Below are 20,119 nucleotides of genomic sequence, written 5' to 3' on the forward strand. Positions count from 1 at the left end.
AGCAGTGAAAGAATGTAAACAAAATGGACTCATTACTGCTGATTGTTTTTTCTTCTTTAGCCAATTTCTACTTCCTCCCTGGCCAACTGGATGCTCTTCTCTGTGGGAACAGCTCAGACTCTGGGTGAGGTTCCTTAACTTCCTTCTCTGTTGACCTGCTGTAACTCTGCTGTCTGTCTGAAGACAGATGTATTAAAAGGAAATGGTGCTGAGTCATGTTTGGCTGGGTGCCCTGTGTCTCTCTGTAACTCTCTCTGTCTCTCTCTCTCGTACCACCCCTCAGCCGCTGCCCGGAGGGCTACACATGCATGAAAGCTGGGAGGAATCCAAACTACGGCTACACCAGCTTTGACAGCTTCGGCTGGGCCTTCCTTGCTCTCTTCCGACTCATGACACAGGACTTCTGGGAAAACCTTTACATGCTGGTAAAGCTAACGCATCAACAAATTTAGTTTGTATATATCACTTAAATACATCTGCCTTTAAAAAGTAAAACTGCATAGAGGTGCTGAAACTATTTATCACTTCAAGATTAGTTATTCAATGGAAACAAAACCAAGCCTTATTTAGTAAACTTTATATAACAAAAATAACACATGTATAAAAAACTGTAAATCAAACAAACAAACGAACAGATGAGCAATAAACTGATACATTACAAAAAAAAGCTGTTGCATTAAATAAGGAATCAATCAAGACGTCACTCTTGTTTGATGTGTTAAAATAGATAGATTCATGATGACTCATGTTGTTCTTCTTTTGTTGAGTTACATCTAACAGTAATCATGCTGGTTGGGGCGCTAAATCCATGAAGAGTGTCCATGTTTTCTCAAATCATCAGAGGAGCCATGTATTGAAAATCGTAGTTTTTATTTTATTTGCACCCCATCCCTTTAGCCAAGGAGTCCAGCTTTTGTGATCAGGAGACTTCCAGTGGAGAAGGATCAGTCCCTTTGCTAACAGAGTTACAAATGTGTTATTTTGAGTTTGCTTCAACAAAGGCTCTCTTCTGACAACAATTGTTATACAATGCATTCACACTATACTGTTGCCAGGCCAAGTTGTCATGTCTGTCAGCCTGTTCCACACAAAGCCTGTAGAGAAAATACTGCCACCCTATACAGAGGCCAGGTGAAAGGAAGGAAGTATGAAAAATTAAAGAGCTCAGGATAACAGTATGGCCAATCAGGGAGATGAGACCTGATAGCAGCGTTCCAGCTCATACTTCTATTTTTGATCCTATCTTTGAAATTCAGCTCTCAACTTCAGGCTTCATGATGTGTGCTGTATCTTTAAAAATAATGAATATTCAGCTTTATAAATGAATGTAGTTAACTATTTTAAGTCAATGTTTAGGAAGTTAAATGAAATTTATATGATTTTCACTAAAGGTATTTTATTTCCTGCTCACTTGAGATTTGCTTGTGTGAGACTTAAAGACATTGAGTTGGATTTCTATTTAGTTGGTGCTTGTCTTGTATATACACTTTCCAGCACTACATGTAAACTACATACATTATTCATGTGTGTGGGTTTTTTCTTTCTTTCACAAGAAGCTTTCTGTTTTTGCTCAGCTCCCTAAAGACAATAGCTATAACTGGACCAGGCAACTGAGTGACAACATTTTAATACCAACGTTCGGTCCCTATTAGAAGCCTACACTAAGAACCTCTTTTATACCTCAAACAATAGAAGTTCACATTGCATTAAAGTTTAAATAGCATTTAAGTGTACATTTTGTCTACATGTACTCATTTCTGTTGGTCCTCTGCAGCTCAGGCTCCTCACTTTCCATCTCCACTGAACATCCCATTTCATAGAATTAGATGTGAGATGACAGCTGTAGTGTGCCTATGCATATATCATTGTTGCCCCTATGAAAAACACAACCTGCAATAGAGAGTCGTAATGTGATCAGGGTACAAGCCTGCAGGATACGAGATAAACATGTGATGTTGTAATGTTACTATAACAATATAAACAAAAATGAAAGAGTGCATATTACCCCTAAATCAACAGTTAAAATCTTCTGTTTTTTAACACTATACCTTGGTTTGCAATATGTACCGGTACATCCTGAATCCAAAATATATTCCAAAAGCAGTGTTTTTTTAAAATCACTAAACCGGCACTGATTAATCTGAGGGTCGTTGATAGCTAGAATGAGCTTCACCTGACTGCATGAAAATGTTACCCGGTCCTCCATCCAACAGATAAAATGTATGCATGCTGAGTGAGAAAGAATAGCTCTTTAACAAAAATATTTTCTCACATTCATTGCATTCAGTTCAGACTTTTGTTACATGTTAATGTTGTAAACTCCTCTTGTGATAACGATGAAACTGTGTTTGCACAGCCCTAATAGAGTATTGGATTTCTTTTGCAGATGGATGGGTGTCAATAAATCATTGGTTGATATAAGTAAAACTAATTTGAGCATATTAGCAGTAAAAATGTAACTGTGCTCTACTCCTTTTGTGTCTATTAATCTACTATCCAGAGGAAGCCACAGACATTTGCGATGAGTTGATTTTTGCACTCAGAAATGCTAGATCAGGGAAGTCTGCCTGTTATCTTCTCCCCAGCAACAGCTGACTGTTCGTTTCTGATAAGTCATTGTTAGGGATGAACACTAGGTTCAATGCAGGTCATGACCTGGAGGTTTGGGTTACATATAAGATGTCATAAGTGCCTCTACTGTTCCCTCCATCCTTCCTTCCATCCATCCACTGCCTCCCAACAGACACTGAGGGCCGCAGGGAAGACCTACATGATCTTCTTTGTGCTGGTGATCTTTGTGGGTTCCTTCTACTTGGTGAATCTGATTCTGGCTGTGGTGGCCATGGCTTACGAAGAGCAGAATCAGGCTACCATGGAAGAGGCCCTGCGGAAGGAGGAGGAATTCAAGGCCATGTTGGACCAGCTTAAGAGACAGCAGGAGGATGCTCAGGTCAGCCCTTCTGATGGTGGACAACAAAAAATGTCACCTGAATCATTTTGTATCATAGTTCTGACTGTATCCCTGTCTATGTTTCTTTGCAGGCTGCAGCCATGGCAACCTCTGCGGGCACAGTGTCAGAAGATGCAGTGGAGGACGACGGAGGAGGGCGACTGTCGTGTAGTTCATCCGAGATGTCAAAGCTAAGCTCAAAGAGTGCCAAAGAGCGGCGCAATCGTAAGAAGAAATGGCGGCAGAAAGAGCAGGAGAAGGAGAAAGGCGACAGTGAGAAGTTTGTCAAATCCGAGTCAGATGATGGCAGCAAGAGGAGCCGCTTCCGTTTTCCTGATAATCGCCTGGGTCGAAAGTCTTCCATTATGAACCAGGTGAGGAAAATAAGAATAACACCCTCATAGTTAACCCTTTCCTCAGCGTTAATCTAACTTTAAATCCAAAGTTATGTGAGGCCATTTAATGCAATTCTCCTGAAATCCCTGCTTATATTGCTTTTGATTTTTTCCTGCAAAATTGAAATGCTTTTAGCACCACCTGTTTAACTCTGGCTGGTGGTAAACATCTCACAGACCAAACCTCAGCAGATAAAAGTGAAACAATAGGATGGGGGGGATTTCAATCATAACATGACCATGTTACCAGAACTATAGAATGAAATAAGAGATGCTCTGTGTCTCTCTGTAGTCAGTAAATAGTGTTGCTACACTATTTTAAGACTGTCAGGTGGACGTGTATTTTCGAACACATGTGCTGCTACTGTACTCTGTGATGTTGCATGTGCTCAACTGAGACGCATATAGTGGTCTTAGATGTAGAAAGTCCAGATGCTGAATTATTTACATCAATTACATGAATGTTTCAGAGGAAGCAATCCTTCAGCTTTGTTTAGTCCTTACTCCGTCGCCGCTGCAGTGAGGACTTATTTAATTGAATTTAATTGTGTTACATTTTATTTCATTTTATCACCATGAGATACATCACTCTGCAGGAAGTGTCCCTTACTCAAATGTATTGATCATTGACATTGAGGAAAGACTTCTTTGCTGTGTCAAATAGCACTCATGACGGCAAAGAGGGAGAGAAAGAGGTCCCCTTTCATTGACTACCCCCAAAAACAACAAAAACAAAAAAACTGTACCCCACCCACTGCAATTCTCTGATTCAATGCATGGGTTTATTTTTTAATGCCTGATGCTCTGTAGCCCCTTTGATCTCTGTCCATGGTGTTGAAATATGCACAAAAAAACAATGTAAGGAAATATCACTACTCTCTCTGAGTTCTACATCAGTGTGAGAGTGAGCTGCATATCTGTACGCCACAGCATAGAAGCTTTAAAGAAACTGTGTCCAGGCCTTCACAATGGCAGAATCAAGGCTCCTGTAATTTCCCCATAAGATTTGTCACACTTTCATTATATAACACTTTCAAATCCTTAGCAGTGTTTTTGCTGAAGGCCATATACTGTAAATTATTTGAACTGGGTAGAGATTTATTTTACAAATTGGGATTCCAGTTCATACCTCAGATCAATACCAAAAGCAGTCAGGAGTAATGTTGTGGTGACTCATGGTCGTGTATCTCTGTCCTGTGTGTGCGACCTTGACAGTGTAGGATATCACTGACCTAATTATGTATTTCCCGCTTGTTTATGAAGTCACATGATCGCTCCAGCAGAGTTCCCCCCTCAGGGAATAACGTCCTGGTTGCATTAATGTTGCCACACCCAACAGATGTTGCCTTTCATCACGACCCCCAGAAGTGATGACAAAACAGCATAAAAATGATGGAGCAATCAGTAGTAATTCAAAAACTACCCACATAAATCACGCCTATTTCTTCTACCTCCTACCCTCCAGTCCCTCCTCAGTATTCCCGGCTCGCCTTTCCTGTCCCGCCACAACAGCAAGAGCAGCATCTTCAGTTTCAAGGGCCGTAACAAGGATGTGGGATCAGAGAACGAATTTGCCGACGACGAACACAGCACAGTGGAGGAGTGCGAGGAGCGACGGGGCTCCCTGTTCAGCCCTTATCGAAGGAACAGCTACAGCGGCTTTCATGGGAAGAGGAACAGCACGGTGGATTGCAACGGCGTGGTGTCACTCATCGGTCCTGGGCCGGGTGGACGCCTTCTGCCTGAGGTGAAAATAGATAAGGCAGCTACTGACGACAGTGTAAGGAAGTCTATGAGTAGACCTATCTAGGCATGGCCCCCCTTCTCGTCCGTTTCCTTTTCTTTCCTGCTCTCTATCCTCTACTGTGTCATCTTTGCAAGTCCGTATGTATCTCTTGGCTAAGCGCTCGCGCCTACCCTCCCCCAACCCCTGCAGTGTATGCTGCCCTCCAACACTAGGCAAAGGATGGAGACAAAAATAATTGAATAGAGAATATACTTTAGCCAACCCTGTATTTGACAGATTAGAAAATCGGGCGTCTATCAGTGACTTCCAGGAAATTTTGTTTTTTTGATTTGAACAATGAATGTCAATGCTATGAATGTTCATATCAAAGTATTTATTCATATATGCACCACGCTCAAACCGTCATCCAGAAACAAAACAGATATAATTCTATAATACCATCAAGATTTTGGCACATATACCAAAGCTTGATTCATAGTTAATACACAACTTGATGTGTGGGATGTCATAGAGTTCATTTTTTAACACCATCTAAAAGTTAAACACCATGTCTTGTTATCAAATAGCATATAATGATGAGTTAACATGCTCCAGTGTGTTGATGTGTTCCTCCTCCAGGCATCCAGGTCCTCTGCTAGTCTGTGTGGGTAGATCTACAGTAGGAGGCGGAGGAAACAGAGGGGACCAGCACTATAGTGCCACAGACATTTAACTGCTTTCCTATTACAGTACACTGTTAATATCACAAAGCTGACACACAAGCAACACACACCATCCTATCAGGCACTTAATAATGAAATTCAAGGATAAAGGAGGGCTGCTGTCCTTGTCTGTCTTTACATTTCCCTGTTTTCCAAACTCTCCCTGGTCAACATTAGTGAATTAGTGGTGTCTCATTCTAGTTAGCATGGTAGACATTAACCCTTAAATTAGAACAAGCATGACATAGATGACTAGAACAATGGCTATGTCTGTAATTTCCTCTCCTTCTCTTTGACTTGGAGCATGCTCATGCATGACAACTTGACTGATCTGAACTACCTGCCTCCATATGATCTTTAACAATGCTCTTGACTTGATGGTTGCAATATAAGTTGTATGGTTTCAAAGTAGGAAGATACAGTAGCCTTAATTTGAAAGTAACGTTTAAATGGCCAGATTTGGGAGACATTTTGTAAAACAACCTAATGATTATATTGCAATGGCAGCAAAGCCTCCATTACTGCATGACAGGACTGAAAATGCATTCATGCAAAAGCAGTTCTCCTTGCACAGAATCCCACAATCCATTTATTGTTTAATCTCGATGAGCTAATTACGTTCAAACACAATTAGGTCAAGTAGCCCTAGACCACCGCTCCCACTTTGGCTGAGACCTGCATGCATTTACAGCAAACACACATCTTCCTTGAAACCAGCATTGAGATAGAAAAGAATTAAACATGACCTACCCCTTCCAAAAAAATCTGATCCTCAACTACTTTTTTCCTGCCAATGCTGTTGTGCACTTCCCTCTGCCGGCCATCGGTGGTGATGTGGGATGGTGTTCATGTCCTCTCCATGGGTGCTTGATTCTTCCTCTCCCCCTGACAGCCAACTACTGAGGTTGAGGTGAAGAAGAAGCTGTCGGGCTCCCTGATGGTGTCTGTGGACCAGCTCAATACCTCCTTTGGGCGGAAAGAGCGGGCCAACAGTGTCATGAGCGTCATTACCAACACACTAGTGGAGGGTACTGCCACTTTAACCCAGCTATTTAACCTGCTCTCATTATTCTTTAACTAGGGCTGCTCTCATTGGTTGATAAGTTTGACATGAATTTCCTGCTTATCTGCTTTGCATTATCCAACAGTACCAGATACATACAATGCATACAATTTTTCTATAATTTTTTACCATTGCATGCGGTAACCTCATGCACGCCATTATATTTGGTTTTGATGTTTGATACGCGATATGTCTTCAGAACTGGAGGAGTCTCAGCGCAAGTGTCCACCATGCTGGTATAAGTTTTCTAACACATTCCTGATCTGGGAGTGCTCCCCCAACTGGATTAAGATCAAGGAGATAGTGAACCTGATTGTCATGGACCCCTTCGTGGACTTAGCCATCACCATCTGTATCGTCCTCAACACCCTCTTCATGGCGATGGAGCACTACCCTATGACCCCGGACTTTGAACACATGCTGTCTGTGGGCAATCTGGTGAGTGGCTTTTTTTTGTCGTTTTAATTCACCTGTTAATAATCTCTTCTTTTTCTTCTGTAGCTTCTGAAGAGGTGTTATTTTTGGATCTTGAATTGGCAGCTCCTTCATAGCCAACCCAGAGTTGAAAGGGAAAAAAAAGCACTCACACCCCCCTGCTGCTTCCTTATTTCCACGCATTTCTCTTTTCTTAGCATGAACACACACACATATGTTCCCTGTCTTGTCCTTTCTCTCTCCTTTTCTCTTCTCCTTGAGTGGATCTGCAGTTTGTTTCAGTGGGAGCAGCCAGCCTCTCTGCTGGTTGGCTGACTGGTGGGAGGCCTGCCTTAATATTTCATGGAGCCTGATCGATGACCGGCTCCAAAATGGAGCCCGAATCACAGATTGGTTAACTCAACCTGGTCATTTTTTTTTTAAGCATCGTCAATAACACAGAGTAACATTCAAAGAAGCATATCTTTTTGTAGCCTTCCTCAACCAGATATGTATTCAAAGAAACAGTGACATATCTTGTCAGCTCAGACATGTCTTATTTTCACCTCTGTTTAGCATTAAGTCAGAGAATAGGCCACTGGGCGGTACAGGTGGAAATTTCTAGGTCACCCTGATGCGGGATGAGTAGTTGTCTTAAACACACACACACACACACACACACACACACACACACACACACACACACACACACACACACACACACACACACACACATACACACACACATATATGGGCTAACATTGTTCATTTATCACATTGTCTTTATGATTGAGGATAAGTCTCAGTAATTTATTAGAGCTGTTGCGAGACCACAGAAGTGCCTTTACATCCCTACTGAATACAGAACAGCTGACACACACACACACACACACACACACACACACACACACACACACACACACACACACACACACACACAATAACACTAACTAAATGTGCGTCCTTTTTAGAGAGATTTTGAGAAATTGATAAACCATCTGGTAGTGCATTAATGTGTTATTACTTTTAGAGATATCTGATATTATGTTCGATTTATCTTAATCATTTATGTACATACATAGTCCAGTTATTTAATAGTACAGAACAAATGTCACCAATGTCACCATTTAAGGCTCATCACATTTTCACGAGAGCCCAAACAATTTATTCATGAATCTACTCTCTTTTCTACCTGCTAGGTGTTCACGGGGATCTTTGCAGGAGAGATGCTTTGTAAGCTGATTGCCATGGATCCGTACTACTACTTTCAAGAGGCCTGGAACTGTTTCGATGGTTTCATTGTTACTCTGAGTTTAGTCGAGCTGGCTCTGGCTGACGTAGAAGGCCTGTCTGTCCTGCGGTCATTCCGATTGGTAAATAGTCATTTTAGCTCCTCCATTATGAAAACCTAGAGATAACATGTGGGATTAGCATCTTATAATTAAGATAATTAATGTACATTTTGAAGCTCAAATTTGACCTTACTTATAATATATGCTTCCAGAAAGCATACCTGTATTCTATTACTGTTTTTATCTTTATTTGTAGCTGTGTGAGTAAATCATATCCTTGCTGCTCTTCCCACCCCATCCCATTTTAGCTGAGAGTGTTTAAGCTGGCGAAGTCATGGCCTACCCTCAACATGCTGATCAAGATCATCGGTAACTCTGTTGGAGCCTTGGGGAATCTGACTCTGGTGTTGGCCATCATCGTCTTCATCTTTGCTGTGGTGGGCATGCAGCTGTTCGGCAAGAGCTACAAAGACTGTGTGTGTAAAATTGCTATCGACTGTGAGCTTCCCCGCTGGCACATGAACGACTTCTTCCACTCCTTCCTGATCGTCTTCCGGGTGCTGTGCGGTGAATGGATCGAGACAATGTGGGACTGCATGGAGGTGGCAGGTCAGGGCATGTGCCTCATCGTCTTCATGATGGTCATGGTCATCGGTAACCTTGTGGTGAGTGTACTATATAAATGACCATGTTTGCTCTCCAAGCCATCTTTCAGGAATACAAATATTGTCAGATGAAAAGAAAAGCATTCAACAATGATTTTGTTTATTTTATTTGAAAGGTGTTGAACCTGTTCCTTGCCTTGTTGCTGAGCTCATTCAGTGCTGACAACTTGGCTGCTACAGATGACGATGGTGAGCCTAACAACCTGCAGATTTCCGTCATGCGCATCAAGATAGGCATAGCATGGATAAAAGCAAAGATGCGGATACTGGTTGCCAATCTGCTGAGAAAACCACTGGTGGAGGATGAACAGAAGCCTTTAGACGACATGTATGACAAGAAGCTGAACTGCATTGCTAACCACACCGGGGTAGACATCAACCGTGACCTGGACTATGTCAAGAATGGTAATGGTACCACCAGTGGTATTGGCAGCAGCGTGGGCAAGTACATGATTGACGAGGACCACATGTCATTCATCCACAACCCCAACCTGACTGTCTGCGTGCCCATAGCAGTGGGAGAGTCTGACTTTGAGAATCTCAACACTGAGGACTTCAGCAGCGAGTCAGAAAATGAGAACAGCAAAGAGGTCAGTAACTGTGTTTTATCCACTTTTACAAAGTTCATAACCAAGAACAAAATGACTTTAGATAAATAGGAATCAGATGCATACAGAGCGATTTAACACAGTTTATTTCCCAGTTCTTCCCACTTCAATGTGTTTCTTGCCCTTTCAATTCAGAAAGTCGATATGTTGTAACAACAACGACGAACAACATGGGTGCTACAAAAAAGATGTGTGGAATGACACTTTGAAGAGAGAATGTTGCTACATTTCAAAAGTATCACGCCAGGATTAATGTTACCTGACTTTTGAATCAAAGTTAAATGCTTATTAATACTGAAATATTGCTTTAGTTTATGTACCTGACTCGTTATTAAGGCTTCAAAACCAAACTAATGTCAATAAAGAACTCTTCCAGGTCACTACATGTGGACAACAAATAATGGTAATGCCATATTATATATTATATCGAGTAAGTGAAATAATATTTTCTTACAATAAAAAAAAAAATTTGCCCGCCATGTTGTTGACAAATATGACATCATGTCGTGCACAAAATTATTTTGTAGTGTCCAAGTTGTTATTCTGACTTGAGCAGCGATCACGTGCATTATCCAACTTGGAAACTTATTTTTCCAATGTGTCCAGCTCTCCAGAATGCTATTGTTTTTTTTTTTTTTAAATCATCAGCATCTCTTCACCGGGCAATTTCCTCTCTCAGCACAGCAAAGATCATGTGTGTGGCTGCCTTCTCTGCACCGTCAAGACATTATCATAACATTATTATAACTTATAACTCATGATTACAACATCTAGAGTGGCCTGCTCATGCAGTGAATGTGGATGAAATGGATATCTGCTGCTGTGTGCCTCTTGACAAAATCCATTTAGGAGACTTTCAGAACAGATGATCTGAAATTTGAGATTCCATTTCAGTGTTCATGTGGATGATATGTGAGGTTCAGGCTTGTTATCTTGTCCATTTCAAATTGAAAAAAAAAACAACGCGATCAAATGGCACAGAAGGTTCTTTCTTTTGAAAATAATGTGAAATACACACTTCCTGGCGAGGCTTCATGACCGCAGCTGTGCGACTAGAACAAAAGTTTCTCGATCACTGATAGTCCCCCTCCGGTCTGCATCTGTGCTCATGTGAATTCAAGCTTCCATGTTAGTGTGCTTGTGTGCTCACACATCTGCGTCTCTACAGCTGGACGACACCAGTTCATCCGAGGGCAGCACCATTGACATCAAGCCAGATGTAGAGGAGGTGGTGGTGGTGGAGACGGTGGAAGAGTACTTGGAACCAGAGGCCTGTTGGACAGATGGTGAGACCAGTGCACCCATTACATCCACCCCACAGCACAGAGACTCCCTTGAGCTGAGTGAAAGGGATAGGGCTGTAGGCTGAAGGACAGTTTCATTAAGAGGGATCTCTCACACATGGAGGCTCTATCTATTTATCTGCCTTTCTATCAGTCTGTCTGTCAATCTATACATGTAATGCTTATACTAATGCACTGATAAATACCCATCCCTTCTGTCTACTGTAATCCGCCATTAAGATCTTTTCTAATTAGATCTTCTCCCGTATTTCCTCAGCATGTGTGGCTAAATACAAGTGCTGCGATGTCGATATCACTTTTGGCTGGTGGAAGCTCTGGTGGTTCCTGAGGAAAACTTGCTACCTGATTGTGGAGCACAACTGGTTTGAGACCCTCATCATCTTCATGATCCTCCTCAGTAGTGGCGCCCTGGTAAGAAGGATTCGAGGAACAATAGTACAGTTGCATAAAAATGAATCCATGAATCATATTGGGATCTCAGTGAAATACACATTTTCATACCTGAGAACAGAATCTGGATAAAGACTGAAAAAGATCACCTAATAAGAATAAAAGCATTTAAGTTAACAGTGGGTGCAATGGTGAGACAGCTTGATCAGTGGGGCAGTCAGTTTGGTTTCTCAGCCGTAGAGCTGCTGGGTTGGGGGAGGAGCCAGGGACCTGTGATTAATGGACTGAAACATCTATCAAGCTGGGGATCTATTTTGGGGGATGGAGTTGAGCCTTGTTCTCAGGCGTGTAAAATGCTTCTAAAATAAAAGCAAAAGACCACTGCAGATCTACATTAGCTGTGGAGTCATTTCAGATATTAACAATGTATTAAAATATTGTAAATCACTGTTAGGGACCAACAATGTGCAGGCTGTAGATCTGTATACAATGCCATCGGTGGAATCATACACCATAAGCAGTACTATATCCCTCACATCATCGCCTTGGCTGACATATGTTTTATGTCTTTCCGCAGGCGTTTGAGGACGTGTACATCGAGCAGAGGAAAACCATTAAGATCATTTTGGAGTATGCTGACAGGGTTTTCACCTACATCTTCATCCTGGAGATGTTGCTGAAATGGGTTGCCTACGGCTTTGTCAAGTATTTTACCAATGCCTGGTGTTGGCTGGACTTCTTCATTGTGGATGTAAGTCCAGCTCTTGTTTCATTTACCGTGTGATATTAAAGCAACTAGAGCAAACGAGCAGTTACTTGGTCCTAAACCACACCCATCCCACAGCAACACACTGCTAGAAAATGTATGCAGGCTGTTAGGCCATAGAGCTAATGCTAAATCCTGCTGCTTTTTCTGATTAGATTGTTGACAGCCATATTTGGTGCAGTCTTTATAGATACAAGAGATATTTTTGTTGCCCCTCTTGTTGTCTGCTGGGTGTGGTTAGGTGTCAAAGGCCAGGTTTCCAATTACATTTCTGCTTCATGGCATGAATTAGGTGAGATGGCATGTGGTTTGCAAAAACAAAAATTAGCTTATTTATTTTGCATACTAATTAGGGCTGTCAGCGTTAACTCGTTAATTGCAATACGTTTAAAGTCAGAAATTAATGCATCACGTTTTTAATCGCATTGATTGTGTGCTGTTTTGTCCCTTTAGGCACACCGTATTAAGCGACCACACAGACAACAGTGTCTCTCTGTAGTCAGAGTGATGGAAAAGAACAACATCTCTGCACATTTGAATGGCTCATTTCACTTAAAAAAAACAACAAGGGAGCTCAGTTGACAAGTCGGAGAAAAAAACATTCAGTTCTTTACAATCAATATTTCACCTCGTCACTATCCGCTTTAGCTGTTTTCATGTAGTTTTCTATCCATAACAAGTTCTGTTTCCTTAGTTAATGTTGTAGTCTTCCCTTCTACCAGAAGTTCTTTATTTTCTTTCAAAATAAAGCAGGTTTGTATCCAAACAGGAAGTAAATTACCCTTAGCTTAAGACAGTTCAAAATACAAAATAAAAGCATATAACATATTTTTTGACTTACAATGTTCAATTGTGATTAAAAATAAGTTTTTCGTTCGACAGCCCCAATGCTCATGCTATAAGGATAGTGTTTTACAAGACTGCAGCAGTCTGTCCATTTCATGTGAACCCATGCCAGTGTCACCTATTACAGCTCCATCAAGCAACAATTTCTTTCTTTATTTTTTTTAAATGTGTTTATCACTCAGAGTTGCTTGAATATGAAGAAAAATATCTGCTTGTGAATTCAGGCACTTTTTCTAGTGTGCCACAAGCAATTTCCCTGCAGTGTGACTTCTAGGGGAAGGGGTCTGCTGATTTTCAATGTTATAAGAAAAAAAAACTAGAAAAAAACCCTATTTAATTTACACAGCTAATAAAATCAGAAGATAAAACCATATTCAAGTTATTCAATGAGTTTTGTAGATGATGTGTCACTGTAGGGTTGTCTCTGCCTGTGTCTCTGACCTGTACCATGTTTGATATCTGCCTTTGTCCTCTCTCTGCACTTTTCTGCTCCTCGTGGCAGTCAATATTGAAAGACAGAAACAGGGGAAATTATTAAATCTATCCTTTAATAGTATCAAACATAACCTCAGATTTTCAGGCAACTAAAATGTCTGTGAGGGATCTAAAGGAGGTAATTCAACATTGGGTGGAAATGAGGGGAATACTTTCTTGGCAAAAGGGAATAAAAAAATGTACACAACGGCTGGATAGGATAGAACAATAATTTCCCTGACTTCTGACTTTCTCCTTGAACTAACCACCCCTCCGCAGTGTCCAACACCTCAGCCAATACCTGTGAATGGACTCCTATCAATGGCCAGAAGTTCCCATGCTGATTCACTTTAAACTACTCAGATCCTTTGCCGCAAACACAAATTTACTATTACATTTACAAGACAACACTAACATAGTTTTACAAATCTGGATTGCTATCCATATACATTTTTATAATTAAGATGTTACAGTCAAACTGAAACAAAATCTCCTGAAGATTCAACACACGGCTATTTTTAAACTTCACACGTAAGATTCACACTTATGTAACACACAGAGCTTTTTCACTTTCAATATATGCCCAGCTGCCATGGTAGACGCTTTCCCTTTAGGTGTGTTGTTGTCAAGCCCGCCCAACACTTGGGACAGTGCAGGAAATCACGTTGCCCAAGTTGTTAAAATGTTACAAAAAGAGTAACATCCTTCCTCCCCTCTTCCCCTATCCTCCTTTCATTCCCCCTTGAAAGTGTAACCTCAGGAATGTGGTGAAATTGTGCTGAGATGTAATGATGGTGGGTGACAGGCGGCTGACGGTAAGTTTGGTCTTCACTAGCGCTCCCCCTACCCCCCCCCCAAAAATGTATGCTTCATGAGTCTGGGTTGTGTTTTGTGCCTCTGCCGTCCTGTGTTGTGGGGTGAAACAACGGACTCAGAAAAGGGGGGGGGGCACCATCATTAGACCGGCATGTATTTTGTTCTTCCTCATTTCCCTTGTGTTACTGTCTTTTTCTGTTACCCATTTGATTTTTATCTTCCTGATTTTCATTACAAGATTATTTTGGTTAGCTCAAATATGACGATGAAATTGTAAACTCAGGGAGCAAATGTTCTGTCAAATCAGTTAAGACAGTATCTTGACCAGAGAGTAAAGAAATCTATCTGAATCATTTTCTTAGAACCTTACAACTTGTCAGCAGTTTAAAATGACATAACAGCAACAATAGGGAACATTTGTTCTAATGGTGCAGCTGAGCTGTGTTAGTGAGACTTTCAGGTGTCATACTTCATTCATCTTTGTTTTTCACTCAGATTATTATCATTGTTTTGTTGTTTTTCCCTTTGCTTTTATTTTGCATTATTTTTGTTTTGTTTGTGCTGTCGTCATCATGGGATCACAGCCCCAGATGTCATTGGCCTTGCCTTGCAGAGCTCTGTGAGAAGGACGTTGAAGCACTGAGGTCACTACCACACAGCTGGCCCAGCGGGGGGGGGGGGCCAGAAGCCAGGCACCCCAAAAGGGGGCTCTCCAAGGGGTCAGGCTGAAGGTGACAAATACCCCAAACACTGTAGTGTAGATCAAGGCAAAATCTTTATTTTACTGGCTTCCCATCAGTACAGCTCAGAGGCCAGGATAGTTGTTTAAATAGGGCCTTTGTCCAAAAGAGCAAGTCATAAAAGGCTTCATTAAAGGCCTATCAAGCTTATCCCTGACCTGATGTTTGAACATGGTTGGATATTGACATGTATAAGAATGAAGGCTGAATCCATTTTGCGACCTTTTTGCTTATCTTTCGGAAGTTTTGATACATTTCACAACTAAATGATTGAAAAGGTTGGTCTCTCTTCATCTACGATGCTAATGGCCTCAGTCAAAATGAAGATTTTGCTTGGTATAAACCTCCCTCCGTGACTTTGGTAAGCTTTGGATGTTGTGAACTTCTTGCGGTGAGTTTGACCGGTTGGTGTCGATGGCTGGTTGGAGGTGCTTTCACATGTGTTCACCGTTGATATTATTACTTCTTTGTAAGGAACTGGTTCTCCTCCTCCTTTAGTCCTTGCCAGCATCGAGACCAGGAAGAATGGAAATAGAACAAAAAAAATAATCCTTCCTGACGATTTAGTTCCTGTGATCGTGTACATATTTTTGAACAAACTCATTTTTAAATTTTGACTGAATATGACCCTGATTCTATTCCAGCTGCCCCCTAATGCACACTGCATTGGGATAATCTGCATTCAGCCAAAGAATCCTTTTTTAAAGAGCTTCAAAGTGCAGCAGCTTGTCTAAGCACAAATGAAGTGACTTTATCAGGGCCAAGTTATTCCTATACTTTACATCACCTCTCAAAGGACTTTAGTGCAGCTTACTGACCACACTAACCGTCTTCCATTTCCTCCTTTGCTAATGTACATGTGTTCAGCTGGCTAAGGGAATTCACATACAGAATACCAAACTGTAAGTCAGACCACTGTGCTGAAGTTTTCATTGATTTTAGTATTACTATTAGAGTTTGGTACATGTATAATGTTGCTGTAGTATTCTTTCAACAGTTTTGTGAGATAATGAGCTATAAAGCATTCTTTGGCTGCAGCAGTAGTACGGTGGCTGCTGTCAGACGTGAGAGGGGCTGCACCAGTTTCTTTGAGGTTGTGTGCGGTTGAAGTTGACCGTTAACTGTGTGTAACTTGACTGTACTGTGTATTTTGTCCTTTCAGTGCCATCCAGTGCAAATAACTTTATCTGGTCTGCCTTTAACCTCCATCCCTGTTTCTTGTGCGTGGTTCATGTGACTGTGGCTCTCCTCTTTGAGTCGTAATGCTGTTTTATTTTGATGTCTGAGAAAGAAAATTTCAAAATGACACACATGTACATGTTTACTTGTATTCTTTCTCTTAGGTTCCATTAGTTTGTCTGTCTTAAATTATATGGGATTTTATGCCTCAGCCCAAGAACGACATGGAGAGACAATGTTAGAGGGGCAAGGGTAAGGCTCTCAAGTCTGTTGGGTTTTTTATCAGCCTCCACAGGGTAACCTTTTCCCTTCCTCCCTTCCCAACTCCTCTTCCTCTGCTCTGCCCAGTCCCTGTGCTTGTGTCTCTACTAAATCATGTAGCATTCTTTTCTGCCTAATTTACCCTCTAAATGAGTCTTATGTCAATATCTCCTCTCTTTCTCTCTCAACCACAAATTTCTTTGCAGGTACAAAGGACTTTTCACATCTCGTCAACCTCCCCAAAATAACAGACAAACAATCCCTCTGGCCTACTGTAACTTAAAATACTACGCACATAAATCCTATACTAAATACTGACCTTCTCTCTCAGTGTATATGCATGTATAAATGCAATATTATACATGCATATACATGCAAAGATTTATGTGTGTATGTCAAGAAACTCTCCGCCTATGCCAGGGCCGTTTCTCTTCCTAGTGAATATTCTCACTTCTAACAGTTTGGAACCTCTTTTGCTTCTCTGTTTTTGTGTAGGTGTCTATAGTCAGCCTTGTAGCTAATGCGCTGGGCTACTCCGATCTAGGGCCCATTAAATCACTCAGGACACTAAGGGCCTTGAGACCCCTCAGAGCCTTGTCACGTTTTGAAGGGATGAGGGTAAGATCCAAAGCTAAGCAGCTGATCCTTCCGCATGCCCATTCAACAGTTTAAAGCATGCTAGAACTGATCCAAAAACAAACTTTAAGAGGACAAAAAACTCCAAAGTATTTGGGGATTGTTTTTAAAACCAGGAAATATTAAGCCAAGAAGTCACCTTTTCATGCGCAATCCTCTACCATGCCTTTGTTAGAGCTGAAGAAGTCATGATGCAGCTGGGAGACTGAGTCAATTAACAGTAAAGTTATAGCCAGCGAACAACATGCATTTCAATTGAAAAACAAAAAAAACAACAACAAAAACAATTTGATATTTTGCTTTATAAGAAATACTCAAAGAGCAACAGAAATATGTTTTTTTTCACAAAGCTGCCTCATCACATAAGTAACAAACTATAAATTCTGATTACATCATCATACCTTCTTTCTTCTTGATTGGCCAAAGTGAATGTGAAATTGGTCAAAGCTAACCAAGACTTACATGCCATCTCATAGAGCATTCAAATCAACAACTAGTCCTTCATTTGGCCTGATTCTCAACCACTGCTTCTAATTAAGAGCCCCCCTTCCCCTCCCCCTCCACACACTCCTGTTCTCCCATTACCCCCAACCCTTTTCCTCCCCTCCCTCACTCACACCAAACCATAGTGCATTGAGAACAACCAGCAGGAACCGGGGAGCTGCAGGACAACCTCTGCCAAACCAGTCACACCAAACCTCTGCCTGCAAGGCGGCTGCCAAACAACCACTCAGAGGAATCTGAGTAAGCTGGTTTACAGAGCAGAAAGTCTGCAGCAGTACCTCTGGTTGCTTTGGTTGCTGCCTCTTTCTTAGATATACATAGATCTGATTGGTTGTCTCTCTTTGACTGGTTCAAGCGATTGGTTGCACCTGGTTGTTGTCACTTGTAGACCACCCCATTTCTTTGTCCTTCTATTTCTCTTGATCTCATTCTCCTTTACCACTCTCTCCTCTTTTGACTTGTCTTCTAGTTTGAGTTTCTCCTCTTCACCATAGCCCCCGTCTCACCTTCTCCTAATCCCCACATGTGCAGCACTGTGCAGCACCCACCCCAACCTCCTCTTCTTCCACACCCCCTTATCCCTCCACTACTCACTCCACCTTGGCCATGGTTTGGCCTGGCCAGACCACTGGAGGGTGACCACACTCTCCCCTGCTTGTCCAGGATCTATCTGCATCAGGGACTGTGAAAGAAACCACACACTTTAAGTGTTGTGGCTTTGGGAGGAAAAAAAACAAACATTTGTTAAGCTTCTGCCAGTGTCAGCACTTTGGGTCGTACAATCTGACCGAATGATCTGCTTACAGTCCTCTCTGGTGGCAGGCTATTTCTCTAAATTAAACATTATCCAGATTATTAATACCTGCGGTCATTTTAGTGCCTCCCTTTGGCAATCCAGGCAGAAGCTAAGCAAATATGTTAGGCTGCCATTTCACACAGGGCTTTACTGCTGTCATGTCATGGCAACGCATACTACAGTGTATACAGCAGGCTATGGCTTCCTGTTGCCTTCCATTCCCACAGGAAGTGAAATTGGGAGGCAACAATGGGCCCAGTTAAACTCAGATTTGGAGTTCTGGGTCTAGTTGGGTATTAGACTATAAGCACTGGGACACTACTCTCAACCCAAGACAGACAATGTATCATCCCTTTTAAGTTTGTCCCAAAAATGATAGACCGGCAGGAGACGCATGTCTGTGTAATTATGTGTTGGGTGGACTGATAGTGAATTAAATGCTGTCTCATTCATACTAGATATCCAGCGTCTTAAAAGTGATGCAGTTGCTCATGAGCAGACATCAATACTTTGAGGCTCTGGATAGGATTTATGGATGTTGTCATTTATGTGATTAATATTTAAGGTCTAATTGTAAACTAAGGGATGGGAAATAGGCCTGTTGTTAAGATAATGTCATTTTTGGGGTTTGAGATTTGGGCACTTAAGACTTTATTAGTTGTAATATGCCAATTCCCATATGAATAAGCTCATTCACTGGGTGTATGTGGTAAGTGAAATGATGTATGGCCCAGTAATGCAAACAGAAACAAACAGGGGACTTTGGTCCTGCTGTATCGAAATATTATAATGTCTATGTTCATTGATTGGGTTATCATCTATGTTTGGACTGAAAACAGAACAATTTGAGGTCAAAGCAATAAATAAATGAATAGGGAAGTCCATAAATGGAGAGATGACAGCGTAGGAAAGAGATTCTGGAGAGTAAGAATGATGAGAACTTTCATAGCTGTTATAGCTGCTGGTTGAGTGTTGACAGCACAATGCATCTCCGAGGCAAGCAGCATAGCTTAATTGAACGCATTGCACTGCTTAACATGCAATGATTACAAGCTGCTCCGACTCAGTATTTAGCTCTCTCTTTCTCTTACTGCTGCTTTGTGATCTTGTTCCTACTTGCATTGTACAGGAATGACAACATCTCTACACATCTTCACCTCGGTTTCAGTAAATCCTGAAGTAAAGTTTAGGTTAAACCAAAGATGATCAAATCATAATGATTAAACGTATTAGGGGCTACATATGACTCTTAACTCTAATCACTGTGAGCAGAGGAGGTTGTTAAAGCTTATGAGCATTGGTCTCCCATCTCTGCCATATTGTGTTGTAAAGAGTTGTCAGTGTCGGTACACTGACAGTGTAATTTTGCTAATTGCTCATTTGACGCACAAGATAGCAAAGCTTCCACCATTACCTCTATAGCTGCTACCTCTCTATCCACACATCCCTCTTTATTTATTTATGGATTCAAGCGATTCTTGAGATTGCACAATATCATGTAACACGCATGTACTTTAACTGCCGATGCACATTTTGCATTTTTGAAAGCCATTTTCCCTCTTACTGAGAATG

General features: G+C 41.4%; 2 protein-coding genes across 2 annotated transcripts in view; one reads left to right on the plus strand and one right to left on the minus strand.

Annotated features, from left to right (window-relative positions):
- The window catches only part of rpl10a (ribosomal protein L10a), a 199,148-nt gene that overhangs the window by 153,540 nt on the left and 25,489 nt on the right, over positions 1-20,119 (minus strand). The gene's annotated exons all lie outside the window — the stretch shown is intronic.
- Positions 1-20,119, plus strand: part of scn8aa (sodium channel, voltage gated, type VIII, alpha subunit a) — a 41,025-nt gene that overhangs the window by 15,376 nt on the left and 5,530 nt on the right. Inside the window, exons 8-21 of the mRNA XM_061056687.1 lie at positions 61-124; positions 284-425; positions 2,744-2,950; positions 3,043-3,324; positions 4,811-5,125; positions 6,686-6,821; positions 7,056-7,294; positions 8,470-8,643; positions 8,871-9,227; positions 9,344-9,817; positions 11,004-11,121; positions 11,396-11,550; positions 12,107-12,280; positions 17,107-17,229. Coding sequence (XP_060912670.1) covers positions 61-124; positions 284-425; positions 2,744-2,950; positions 3,043-3,324; positions 4,811-5,125; positions 6,686-6,821; positions 7,056-7,294; positions 8,470-8,643; positions 8,871-9,227; positions 9,344-9,817; positions 11,004-11,121; positions 11,396-11,550; positions 12,107-12,280; positions 17,107-17,229 — 2,960 coding nt within the window. The remainder of the gene's footprint in view (positions 1-60; positions 125-283; positions 426-2,743; positions 2,951-3,042; positions 3,325-4,810; positions 5,126-6,685; positions 6,822-7,055; positions 7,295-8,469; positions 8,644-8,870; positions 9,228-9,343; positions 9,818-11,003; positions 11,122-11,395; positions 11,551-12,106; positions 12,281-17,106; positions 17,230-20,119) is intronic.

The sequence above is a fragment of the Labrus mixtus genome, chromosome 15 (assembly GCF_963584025.1).
Source record: "Labrus mixtus chromosome 15, fLabMix1.1, whole genome shotgun sequence".
NCBI lineage: Eukaryota > Metazoa > Chordata > Actinopteri > Labriformes > Labridae > Labrus > Labrus mixtus.